Source organism: Mauremys mutica, chromosome 13 (genome assembly GCF_020497125.1).
Source record: "Mauremys mutica isolate MM-2020 ecotype Southern chromosome 13, ASM2049712v1, whole genome shotgun sequence".
In the NCBI taxonomy this organism is placed as follows: domain Eukaryota; kingdom Metazoa; phylum Chordata; order Testudines; family Geoemydidae; genus Mauremys; species Mauremys mutica.
This window is the reverse complement of record NC_059084.1, coordinates 20,033,352-20,045,487: the sequence shown is the minus strand read 5'-3', so window position 1 is coordinate 20,045,487 and position 12,136 is coordinate 20,033,352. Positions and strand designations below refer to the sequence as shown.

Sequence of the window (12,136 nt, the reverse complement as noted above, 5' to 3'; positions counted from 1 at the left end):
TCTGCCGGGGTGACTGGGTGCTGGGCACCGCGCCCCTAGGTGAGCGCCTGTAAAGGCAGTGCCTAATCCTCCAGGGGCTGCTTCATAAACTGGCTCTGGCTTCTGCTCCAGGGACCTGGAATGGCACCACCCGGGTGGCCATAAAGACTCTGAAACCCGGCACCATGTCTCCAGAGGCATTTCTGCAGGAGGCCCAGGTGATGAAGAAACTTCGTCATGAGAAGCTGGTTCAGCTGTATGCGGTGGTGTCGGAGGAGCCCATTTACATTGTCACGGAGTACATGAGCAAAGGTGAGTGCCTGGCACCCAGGGGGTAGGGCTGGGGCAGCTGGACAGGGGGGCTGGGGCAGTCATAGGCTCTGATAATTGAGGAACTGCTTCCTATTTGTAACTGAACCTACTGTGTGAGCAGAGAGAAGCGTGTAGGGCAAGCTGCACTGGCCACCGGCAGCAGCGAGATGCAGCCACCTGAGGGGGCTGGAAGGAATCTCTCTCCTAAAACTGATTCCATAGTGCTCCCATACATGGAAAGCCGGATCCTAGTGGGCGGAGGTGGAGACCTATAAATGACCCAGCCAGCTGAGCACAGTCTTACCCATTCCTCCATAGAAGGCGTGTTGGATATTTACCGGCGGCACCTGCCCTTGGCAGTGTGCAGCGTTCCCTACTAGAAGGGACAGAGTTAAGGGAGCTGGGGCCCACTAGAGTGCAGAGGGGTAAGGAGACGGTCTGCTTGGGGGCTGACTGGGGAGCGGGAGGGCACAGGTTGTGAAGAGAGGAATAACCACACCCGGTTCTGGGCCAGAACTTCCTGCCTTACAATGCCCCCACTCTGGTGCATGCACTGCTGCCCTCGACTGGATGGAACTGGAGCTGCTCAATGTGTCTTAGGCCCTGGCCTGCCAACAGATTGGTCTTTAGCTCAGCGGCCAGGGGCCTGTGTTTTTTTGGAGCCAGAGGATTTGGATTCTGTCCCTACTGTTGCCATGGCGTTCCAAGTGGCTGTAGTGTGCAGCAATGAAATCCCGGGTGGCTGCAGATTGGTTAGCACAAGACTCCTCACCCCCCCCCCCCACTTCCCATCATCCAGTAACTCCAAGGGCAGCTGCATGAGGACACCTCTTTGCTGTTCTGCTCAAACACCATCAAGTGGCCGAGAGTCTGGTGTCCGCTCCTTCCTAACAGCAGCTGACGGCTGTGCCTTTCCACCCTAGGGAGCTTACTGGATTTCCTGAAGGGGGAGATGGGCAAGTATCTGCGGCTGCCCCAGCTGGTGGACATGGCGGCTCAGGTGGGTCTGGCTGACTGGAGAGCTGCAGTTTGAATTTCACTTTTATCTTCTTGGCTGCTGTGGCCCTTGGACTTCGGGCCTCCTCCTGCCTGGTCTGGGTGGGGTGTGGGAGTCCAGCTGCCAGAGGGGACAGGACCATCATGCCATCCTTCACGAGCACAATCCAAGGAATCCACGAGCACCAAAGTGAAATGTGCCCCAGAGTTTGAGGCGCTGCCTCAGACGTCCTTGTCCTCTGAATTTGAGGGTGACCCGATCCAAAGCCAGCAATCCCAGGAGGGCGGGGAAGAGAGGAAGGATCTGTTCAGAATAGGACGGCCTCTATCCCACTTGCCCTTATCTCCTTTTGTTCCTCTGCCACAATTGCTGTATCAAGCGAGGCCTGGGAACTGGATGGTCAGGGCACAGCCAGAGCCAGAAAGTGCTAGACTTTGGATCGCCTGCCTTCTGGGTCTTTGCCAGCAGTTGCTGGTGTTATGGCACCTCCGCGGTGAAAGGTTAATAGCAGCCCGCCCTAAGCAGATTTATAGGGCTCTGGAGGGTCACAAACTTCGAGCTGTACTCTGGAAAATCGCGAGGGGTCCTGTGCTAGATCTGTAGCCCTGATTCTATGGCGCGCACACAGGAACAAAAAGCAGCTGTCCCTAGCTTGGCTCCTGCCACTGGACTGGTCCCATCAGGTTTTACTGCCCTGACCTGGCTGCTATAGAAAAGGCCCCCAGTCTGGGGCTCTGGGTGGTATTTCACGTAGAATCCCGGGGAAGAAAATACCTCATCGCTGCCAGGCTTCTGTTGTCGTCGTCCCCCCTGCCCTGGTGTCGTTTTTTTTTTGTTTTTTTTATGGCCACAAACCTGCATTCGCCTGACGAAGCATTGCAAAATAACTGCAAGCCCCTTCCAAGTCCTATCAGCTCAGTGTGACCCAGCCCCCAGGCGGATGTTGGGTTGCCACTTTACCACCTGTATTGCACCTCCGGCAGAGCCTCCCAGGTTGCTGCTGGAGTGCCGGCTATGTTTACCATGCCCACAACGCAGCTGCAAGCAGCTCTGCATTAACACGAGCACAGTTGTGAGGTCTAGTGCTTGGGCAAACCGTGTCCTGTAGCATCTAACGTTCTCTGCGCACTGTCCCACGTGTGGGCTGCAGATCGCATCTGGAATGGCATACGTGGAGAGGATGAACTACGTCCATCGGGATCTCCGAGCTGCCAACATCCTGGTGGGGGAAAACCTGGTGTGCAAGGTAGCCGACTTCGGCTTGGCCCGGCTGATTGAGGACAATGAATACACGGCTAGGCAAGGTATGGACAGTGGAAGGGGGCGCATAGCCTTTATGTGCGGGTGTGAAAGGGAGCTGTGGACAATGGAAATGACTGAGGCCCAAGCTGCTTAGCATTTCCAAGCGGAGCAGGGCAGGTGAGAGCAAGGTGGCACAAGCCATTGGTATGTGCTCCTAGGTTCAAGTCCAGTCCAGCTCAGGAATGACCTTCCAGCTGCTGTTTGGTTCCCTGCAGGCAGGCCCCCACACTGCATAGACTGCCCCGCTGGCACGGGTGGTCTCTGCAGAGGGGCCAAGTACTTACACAGGGCATGGAGGCTGAAGGAATCCCTTGTCCCCAGCCGGTGAGGGAGCCTGCACAGACTGCAGGTGTGGAGGGACATGGCTCTGCAGGGCTCTTGATCCAGCACTTCTCAGGAGTCTGCAGTCACACTCCTGTGCTCAGATGTGTATGGGGTGACCCTGCTGCTCCGTATTGGGTACTTTAAAACCAGCACTTTAACTCCTGTTCACCTGCTTCTACTCACCCTTCCCTGCTGGTGCTATTGGAAAGGGAAGGGGATGGGACTTGGGACCCTACCTTATGCTTTTCAGACTTACTCCTGATGCAGGCTCTGTCCCCGCCTAGATATGAGAACTTAATAAGGTGCTTGCTGACCCTGTAAGAGGGGAGGGGGAAGCAATCACCATCCACAGTGCCACGGGCTGCAGAGGGGGCAGGCATAACTTTTCTCCAATGCTAGTTCTGTAGCCTAGTCCTCTGAATGGGGGTCTGCAAGTCCGTCTGGTGAAACCTCCCACCTAGAGTAGCTCTCAGCTCACACCCATTGTGGTGTCACTATCCCTCTGTTCTCTGTGTGAAGGCTCCTCTAGTGGACATACAGGGTGATTGCATCTGAATTTTATTTTCTATCTCTGTTGCTTAGGTGCCAAGTTCCCTATTAAGTGGACAGCCCCAGAAGCTGCTTTGTATGGCAGGTTTACGATCAAGTCAGATGTCTGGTCCTTTGGAATCCTATTGACTGAGCTGACCACGAAGGGCAGAGTGCCATACCCAGGTAAGAGTAGGTACCGACTGTAGGCACCAGGAGATCCTATGCAGTCACTGACCATTGCAGGCTCTTATATCAGCTCAGGCTGTGGCAGATCCCAGCTGATCTATGGACCAGTGTTTTGTCTAAGTTGACATGGTGACTCCTAGACACATCTCAATGGAGAAACTTGCTGTGGTGTTTCTGCCACTGCTTAGGGATGGGGGTGGATAATGAGGCCTTCCCCATGGTGGGAAAGACCTGAAGGGGTCTTGTACTTGGACGAAGATGTTCTCTGAGCCTTGAGTGAAGCCCCAGACCTCCTGCCTTGGATCAGGTTCTTCTCCCATTCATGCTTGGAGTGAGTGACTGGCTGTATTTAGGACCGAGGAAGATCTAGCTAGCTGAATATCAAGGTTCAGTTCCTAGCTCTACCACAGACTAGCTACATGATCTTAGTCAAGTCAGCTAGCCTTGGTATGTCTCACTATTCCCTCTCTTGGCTATCAGGTATGGTTAACCGGGAAGTGCTGGACCAGGTGGAACGTGGCTACCGGATGCCCTGTCCTCCAGAGTGCCCCGAATCGCTGCACGATCTGATGTGCCAGTGTTGGAGGAAGGACCCCGAGGAAAGGCCCACCTTCGAGTACCTTCAGGCTTTCTTGGAGGACTACTTCACGTCGACAGAGCCCCAGTACCAGCCGGGCGAGAACCTATAGACATGGGGATGGCTCCTGGTGCCAAAGACCTTGCTCTCCTCCTGGTGTGTCCATGCACATGTCACAAGACACACGGCATCTCAGGAACTCATTGCAGAGTCTGGGTCTGGTGACTAGTCCTTCTCCCAGAGGGTGGGACTGGTGCTTTTTAGCCCCGCAAAGTGGAGGGGGCTGGGTTCTCCTGATCACGAATTACTGATTTATGGTCTGTGTTTAACAAAGTGTGGCCATTTGACCTGGAGATGAGTCTGAAGGGAATTGGCTGCGTGCAGTGACTGGGGGTTGGAGAAGGAGCCTTTCCAGAAGAAACCCAGGAGGGAAGATCTGTGCAGAAGCTGGAGGGGCCTTCAGGGGTCTTCCTCCTAGTAGTTCTGAAGTGCAATGAAAAGCATTATGCAATCTCTGTCTAACAGTGACCTAGGCTTCCTTGCAGCCTGCCTCTCACTGGAGCGCTTGGCTCTGCTGGGACTGGATGCTAATGCTACAGATCGACACCTTTCAATCTCCGATCATGCAGCTTCCAGCCTCTCTCTTTCTTTTAAACCAGCACAAGTTTCCTCCCATACCTCTCTGCTCCCTACGCCTGTTCCCAGAGCAGACTTGGCTGCCGTTCGCTACAGGAATGTTTGTGGTTTCAGACTGAGAGACTCTTCCAGAGAGGACGTTCACATTTCAGTGCTCGCTGGTGTACAGGGCTGTGGCATTGGGACACTAGCGCCAGCCCCCTTGCCTTGCTGCAGGTCCCAGGCACATGTGAGTTTGGATCAGGGACGCTGACTGTGCCATATAGACCTGGAGGCTCTTGAGGTGATTTTTCTCCCCGGACGAGGTTCTACTGGAGAGCTAGAAGGACTTCATGGCTGAGTTGCACGTGCGGCTGCATTAGTGTTCAGTGTTGCTACTCATGGGGCCAGTGACTTCTGACTTGTATCGGGACCACGTTAGATCATGAGCTGCAGGTTTCTGTCTTCCAGTCTCGTCTGACTCAGCGAAGGGAACCTTGTAATCTTGATGACTACTTCTTAGAGACACACTAAGGCAAATGCCAATGGGGCAGGATACCCCTCCTTTTTCCTACCTTTGCTGCCAATCCCCTATTGCTTTGAGGGGTATTCGTCAACGAAGTACCCCTGGTCTTCCAGCCAGCACCCTAAGCAGCTCACCTGGGGAACACCCAGCCAGACCCTCCTGCCTCTCCTCATTCAGATGCATCTTAGTTTACTGCAAGGTTTTTAGTGCCAGAGAAGCAGGGGCGGTCATTCTTGGGACACTTTGGTGCCAACTCTGCCACAGTCAGGAAAGCCTCTGCCCAGCAAAGGTTTCTTTGTGTCTGAATCAAGGCCTAATATGGAGCTAGCTTCTTACCTAGAGTAATGGGGCCCTGGCCATGCCCCATTGTCCTATCCTCCGCAGGCTGCTGAGCTCGGGAGAATCCCAGGAGTGCATCACCCACTCCATGGGGGTGTGGTTTCAAGAACTACTTATGGATGCATTCAGGGTGGAGGTGAAGTCTCCATTCTGCCTGAGAGCAGAGGGGCCTTCCCCTCCATCTTCACTCCATAATTGGTCTTGAGCTACCTGGGGGCGTCACCTAAACTCCAGACCCTGCCTAAAAGTTAAAACTGGATTCTGCTGCTTTAGCCTGGCTTCCATGGCTGTTTTCCCTGGGTGCGGGTGAGGGTCTGGGAAAGGGCTCCCACGGGGAAGATCACTAGTTCAGTGCTTCCACTCAACCCCAGGCTTCAGCAACTGGAGCTGAGCTCTTCTGGAATCCTGGTGGGATCTTTGCACCTGCCCTGTGTGCAGCGTGGCAAGGTAGGGAAGCAACCTCCTTGCCTCATCGTGTATTGGAGTCTGGCCTCGTCATGCCCTTGCTGCAACCTGGCCTCAGGCCCATGAATGCAGAAATCAGGCAAAATCTCTGTTCCAAGCCTTGGTGAGGAAAGGGAGGAGGAAGGGCCTGATTCTCTAAGGTGCTAAGAGCCCTCACTTCCCACTGAAATCCTTGGGAGCTCAGGTTGCTCAGCACTCTCTAGGATTGGATCCTAGGTACTTTCTTCAGCAAACAGCTTGTTGCTCCCAGTTAACGCGCTCTGATGGTGCATGAGTGGCTTCCATGCGTGTATTTATGCAGCCACGTGGCAGAGGCTACCTTGACAGCAGTTGACACACAAGTGGCTGGTTGTATTTTTCATCAGGCTTGTGAATAAACAGCAGACTTAAGTTTGCAAGCTTTGCCCTGTGTGTATATAGTTATTAAAATCTCTAAGGAATCCCTTCCTGCCAGATCACTGCTGATCTTCTCTTCTGCTGTTTCCTCAGGCGGAAAGAGCTGGTGGAAGGCAGATTCAGACACCAGTTCTAGCTCAAGCTGCTGTCAAGGGGGGTTTTCTGGTGCCCTTACCCTGATAGAGAAGCTAATAGGCCATCTACAGCCAAGTCAGTCATGGTGCAGGAGAGGTTACAGTAGCCACGGGTCAAGACACAACTCTCCATCTGCTCTTAGCTGCCAGGGAGAACAGGCAGCTGGATGGATTGTATGCAGGGCAGTAAGAGCTGGACTGGCCCAGCACTTGGATTCAGGTCATTAGTTGCAGTCTAGGACAACACTGCAAATGAATGATCTGTGTCTCAGATACTGGTCCCAAACGGACAAGGGAGGAATGCTATGCTGAGATCTGCAGCAGGGAGTGTTAAAATGGAGACTGAGCCTGGCCTTTCAGTGAAAGTGCTAAGCAAAAAACCCACTCTCTTCAGTGCGGGAGGGAGGGAACCCCAACTCTCGTTAACTCCAGACTGTCATGGGGCTCTATATCAATATGGTTCCCTAATACAGCCGTGTTGGAGGTGAGGCCTAAGCACTGCCGAAGGAACAGCCGTCCCATTTCTCTTTTTGCTGCAGAAGAAAGGCTCCTTGCTGCTCAGTAGCATTTTTTTCCCCCTTTGAGGTAGACCTGGAATGTCAGAATGCAAGAGACAGGGAGGTGGAATAGCAAATGGTGCCCATATGGGCAAAGTGTCATTAATGGGCAGGTGCTGTGCCAAAGACAGGAGAGAACGCAAAAGACACTGCCCCATCCTTGGCCAAGACAGCTGGCTGGTCTTCGGCCCAGGTCTCCAGATGCGCCAGGTGAAGTCCCATCTGCTCAGTCCTGAAGGGTTTCTTCATTCTAAATGAGGTCCAGTCATAAAGCCCCATGTGGTGCAGGCCTGTCCTTGGAGCAGGATTGAGATGCGCTTGGCCAACCTCTAGAAGGGAGGACGCTCGGTGGGGTGGGGATGTAGAAAGGGGCTGCAGGACTGCCCTCCCCTACATCACAGACGGGCTGGAGATGCTTCTGAGTTTGACTGTTTTCAGTGACCCATCTTGCTCCTGCCTTCACCTCATGATGGATGATTCTTTAAACAAACTATAAAACCCAAGCAGCCACCGAAGCCCTATTTGAATCACCTCTTTCTAGCAAAGTTACGCTGTTCAACTGGAGCAGCCCAGCAGCTTTCTGTGGGGTAATGGCTTCTTAAAAGGGAGAACTTCTAATGAGCTGTAAAATAGCCTGGTTTTGTACATAGCCCTCGAGTCGCCTGGGTGCTCACCCAGAGCCCCCATTGAATTAGTTGCATGTGTTTTTTCTAAGGTACCGCTCATGTCTGCATTTGGATGTAACTGGAATTCTTTGCCATTTGCCCGCAAGGCTTTGTTTATTGTCATTACTCGCTCATTTTTGTCTGTATTTTTGGATGCTCTTCAGTGTGCCAATAATCCCCACGGACCAAACCCTTTGGCAGCTGAGGGACTGTGCTCCAAGCCCAACCTCTGTGGCCTGCTTAGTCCATGCATTACTCAAAGAGTTTAGCTGTCTCAAACAAGTGCTGTCCTAACTGCTTCCTTTAGGTGGCATCTGGCCTGTGGGGTGCTTTGGCACACTGGCTGAGAGTGACCCCTGACCCTCTGTTCTCCAGAACTGTAGGCTGGCATCATGGTTCAAAATGATCCATTCTGCCCAAGGCTGGGTTTGGTCTGGCTCAGCTGCCCGTTCTTGATGCAGAGGAGAACTACTTTTCTGGGGAGTGTTAAGGAGTGCTGGGCAGGCACAAATCCTTCCCCTGGAGAAATGCCCTCTAGGGTGAGTGAAATCTCAGAAGCACATGGGATTAAAAAAACCCTAGAAAAGCATGCGGCACAGCCACGCATGACCTTGAAAGTGGACTCAAGTGATTGATTCTGATGTGCTTCCCCCAGTCCCTGACCACCCCAGCCTGTGGAGCAAAATGAGCTTTGGTATTTTCCGTACATTTTCTTCCATCATGGCCCTAACGCTTTTTCCATGTTGGGATCGTTCCCCATCTTTAGGGCAATTGAGCCAAACCTCCACCAGGTGCCAGGTCCATGTGTATCACAACTGCAAGTTGCAGAAATGTCTTGGCAGCTGTGGTGAATCCCCCAAGTGGAGCTAGTGGGGTGAGAGAGGTGCCCAGGGGCATTCAGGGAGATGACTGGCTGCATGTGAGCTAAATCCTTCCACTGCCATCTGTGCCAAAACTCCAGTTGGTTCCAATGGGATCTGTCCTTCTGTCCCCCGTATCCCTGCCTGATCATAATACGATGCAAGCAACCTTGGGAGATATCCTAACAGTGCTGCTATTATAGAGCCGCTTTAACTCGCGTATCTTGTCTGTATTGCTGATATGCCTTTGTGATTAAAAATCATTAGGGTCAGAAAATTAGGTGGAGTGTGACTCCATCCTGGCTTTGTAGACTCTTTTTAAAGCCGCCTTCTCCTGAGCTCTTGCAGCCACGTACAGGCCCCACTGAAATCCAGGACACAACTCCCATTAACTGACGTGGCACCAGCCTTGGCCCCTCAGAATAAAACCCTCCCCGTCCAGCAGGGGAGAAGCAGGTGCAGAGGGATGAGGTAATTGTCTTCCCAACCTATCCCCTCAAAAGTGGCTAGAAATTGAGCTTTACTGGCATTCTCTTCCAAACCTGGGCATGGTGGGAGGGATAGTTCATTTTCTCCCAGAGCTGCTGGGACCCAAATGAGAATCTTCCTTTTAGGCATTCCTCCCCCCAGGAGCTCAGGGAAAATGGGACTGATGAAAACACAAACCCAGCCCTGCATCTCTCTCTTATTTATTAAAACTGTTTTTCTTTCTCTCTAAAAGGCTGAGTTTCCACTCATCTCCAAGAAAAGTTCCTACCTTTCTTGGTTAGAATGTTAATTTTCTGTATTCTTTTAAGTAAATTTTTGGACTAAAAGGTCCTTCTGCACAGCATAAAAGTTGCTGTGTCTAGATTTCTTCATTCATGAGCAGGGACTCTGGGTCCCTTTTTCATGTTCTGTGTCTTTTTGCATATGTTGAGCAGTTGTGGAGAAATCCTAATTACTAGTGAGATCAGATTCCTGCCTCACCCCCCCCTTTTTTTTTTGGTAAGGTTTCCAACATGCAGAGAAAGTGGGGGGGGGGCATTAAGTGTGTGGTGTGCCAGTGATGCTTGTATAATTTACATGATATATCTTTAAACACCTACCACCAAGGAGAAATTGTTGCTTCAGAAACAAAAATTGGAATATGCTGAAGAACAGCAGGCTGACAGGAGCTGGGAAGGAGGCGGCAATGGAAGATGTACATATTTTAAAAAAAATTCTTTTCAGTATGTACATTTTTTCAAAGGAAGATGGGGGATCAGAATGACTTAAACACGGATTGTTTCCAGCTCTGTCTGATTTTACTACAGCTGGTGTAGCAATAATGACTATTAATAATTTAAGTGAACACGGGATGCTCTCGTTCCCTGTCTTTGGCAAGCTTTGAAGAAGACTAGAGCAGGATTCTTTGAATTCTTTTTTGTCCCAGGTTCAGAGTAAACCCCTCTTCATTGTGCATGATCTAGAGTGTGGTAGAGCAGGGTGACCCTCCTGTGTGTGGACACGAGAGAACCTAGGGTCTGTTATGTCTTAGGGCTGGATACTGGCGTTGGAACTGACTAATACCCTGCAGGCAGCAGGATGGACAGACTGTGTGTTTTGCCAATTTTATTTTTTAAGCCAATAAACTAAAGAGGAATCTCTTTACCTAGTGAGTCTGATGCTCTTTGGCATTGATTCAGGGAAATAAATAACACTGTACAAGGTATTCTTCTGTTATTGTAACTTGTTAAGTGTTTTGTAAAATTTCCGGCTGCTGACTATGCAGAGAATGTGGTGATCTGCCTCTCTTCCCTGCTCCCCACCCCACTGCCTTTTGAGTATCTAACTATCTAGTCCACCCCCCTCGTTTTTTTTTTTATAAAAAAACTTTTTGGAAAAACCTAAAGTCCCCAGATTTGTGGAGTGGGAGGTGGGGATTCTTTGAAACTCTGATATTGGTGTAAATATTTTGCAGTTTGTCTGATTAAACACACACACCTCACCAGAAAACTTGTATCTTGTGTATGAATGAAAAGATTGGCTTCTTGTGTGTGCAGCAGTGCGTAGCTTTCTGTGCCAGTGCACGTCCTGAAACAAGCATGAGCTCCAACCTGCAATAGCTGAGCACCTCTTACAGATCTCGGGCCAGACTTCAGCTGGCACTCACTGGCATACTGATTATTGACTTCAATGGCGTTAGGATGCTTTACACTACTTGGGTAGCTGGCTCTCTCCTTACCTAACCTCATTTTTCCTCCCCAATCCATCAACTTAAATTTTCAGATTGTATCAAGGCAGCAAGTTCTACCAGGCATTGTACTAGCAAGGCCCATCAGACTATTAGCTTTAGTCAGTGCCCTTCTCAACAGCATGGCTCTAGCCAGTGACACTCCGCCGTATCAAATCCATCGCAGCCTGCTGAGCCAAGAACTCCTTCCTTGCCAATGAACATCTCGGGGCCTGCACAGCTTTAGTGAATCCCTCAGCCCTGCTGGGAACGGGCTTCCAGAAGGCCTGCAAAAAATGAACCTCTGCTCTGTCATAGAATAGACAAGCTCCTCGGGTAGGGTAATGTGAAGTCCCTGGAGTCGACTGGCGGCAGAGCTGGGTTATTGTGTACAAATATTAAAGCAGCTGGAACTACCGGCAAACTGAATCTCAATTCCTTTTGCTGCTCCCCAGGAAAAAGGAGAGGGGCTGACTAGCACTGCTCCTACAAAATTTGGTTTCTTTATATGTCCTCTAAATGTTAGTTAATGCAGGTTGGAGCTGGGCCTTAACACGAGTAGCTGCTTCATCGTGGATGCACAGCCTGCAGATAATCACATCCCTCACTGATTTACTGCTCTCCCAGCTGGTACTGGGATATGGGTGTGGACTGAAGCTCTGGGAAGAAGCTGGAGCTTCATTGGGGAATCTTCCCTCCCCTGACACACTTGGATGGAGCTGGTTTTCCTTTAAAATAAACACAACATGCTTGATGTGCTCTGTGCCAGAGGCTCTTGCTGCTTATTTTAGCATCTCCTCCCATCTGCATTACTGTTTCAGTGTGAGAGTGTAGGCTGTCCTGCTGGCCATGCCACAATAGAATTCAGTTGAAGGCATGATTGGTTTGCAGCTCACCTCCAGCTGCTGCTCCCTGCAGGACCCCAACAAGACTGCTGAATGAAGACAGCAAGTCAGGTGTCGATGTTAAAGTAATGTACGCATGGTATAGGCTGTGCTGGGAGCAGATCTGTGCTACTTATCTTACTACATTAACTCTTGTATCTAGTGCGTTTGTCCTGCCAGATAAGATTCACACTAGCCTGATCACAGCTGCATGTGAGTTTTCCCGACATGGAAAAGGGGGCTGCAGATGAGGTAGACTTTAGAAATAGGGGTCAACTGCAAAGTTGATCTGT

General features: G+C 51.0%; 1 protein-coding gene across 3 annotated transcripts in view; it reads left to right on the top strand.

The window, feature by feature from the left end:
- Positions 1–11,658, top strand: part of SRC (SRC proto-oncogene, non-receptor tyrosine kinase) — a 70,887-nt gene extending 59,229 nt beyond the window's left edge. For 2 of the 3 annotated variants that reach the window (XM_044985263.1, XM_044985264.1), the window contains exons 10-14: positions 112–291; positions 1,215–1,291; positions 2,439–2,592; positions 3,497–3,628; positions 4,112–11,658. In XM_044985263.1, coding sequence (XP_044841198.1) covers positions 112–291; positions 1,215–1,291; positions 2,439–2,592; positions 3,497–3,628; positions 4,112–4,320 — 752 coding nt within the window. In that variant the 3' untranslated portion in view covers positions 4,321–11,658. The remainder of the gene's footprint in view (positions 1–111; positions 292–1,214; positions 1,292–2,438; positions 2,593–3,496; positions 3,629–4,111) is intronic. The other variant, XM_044985265.1, reaches the window with a different exon arrangement.
- Positions 11,659–12,136: the final 478 nt, after the last annotated feature.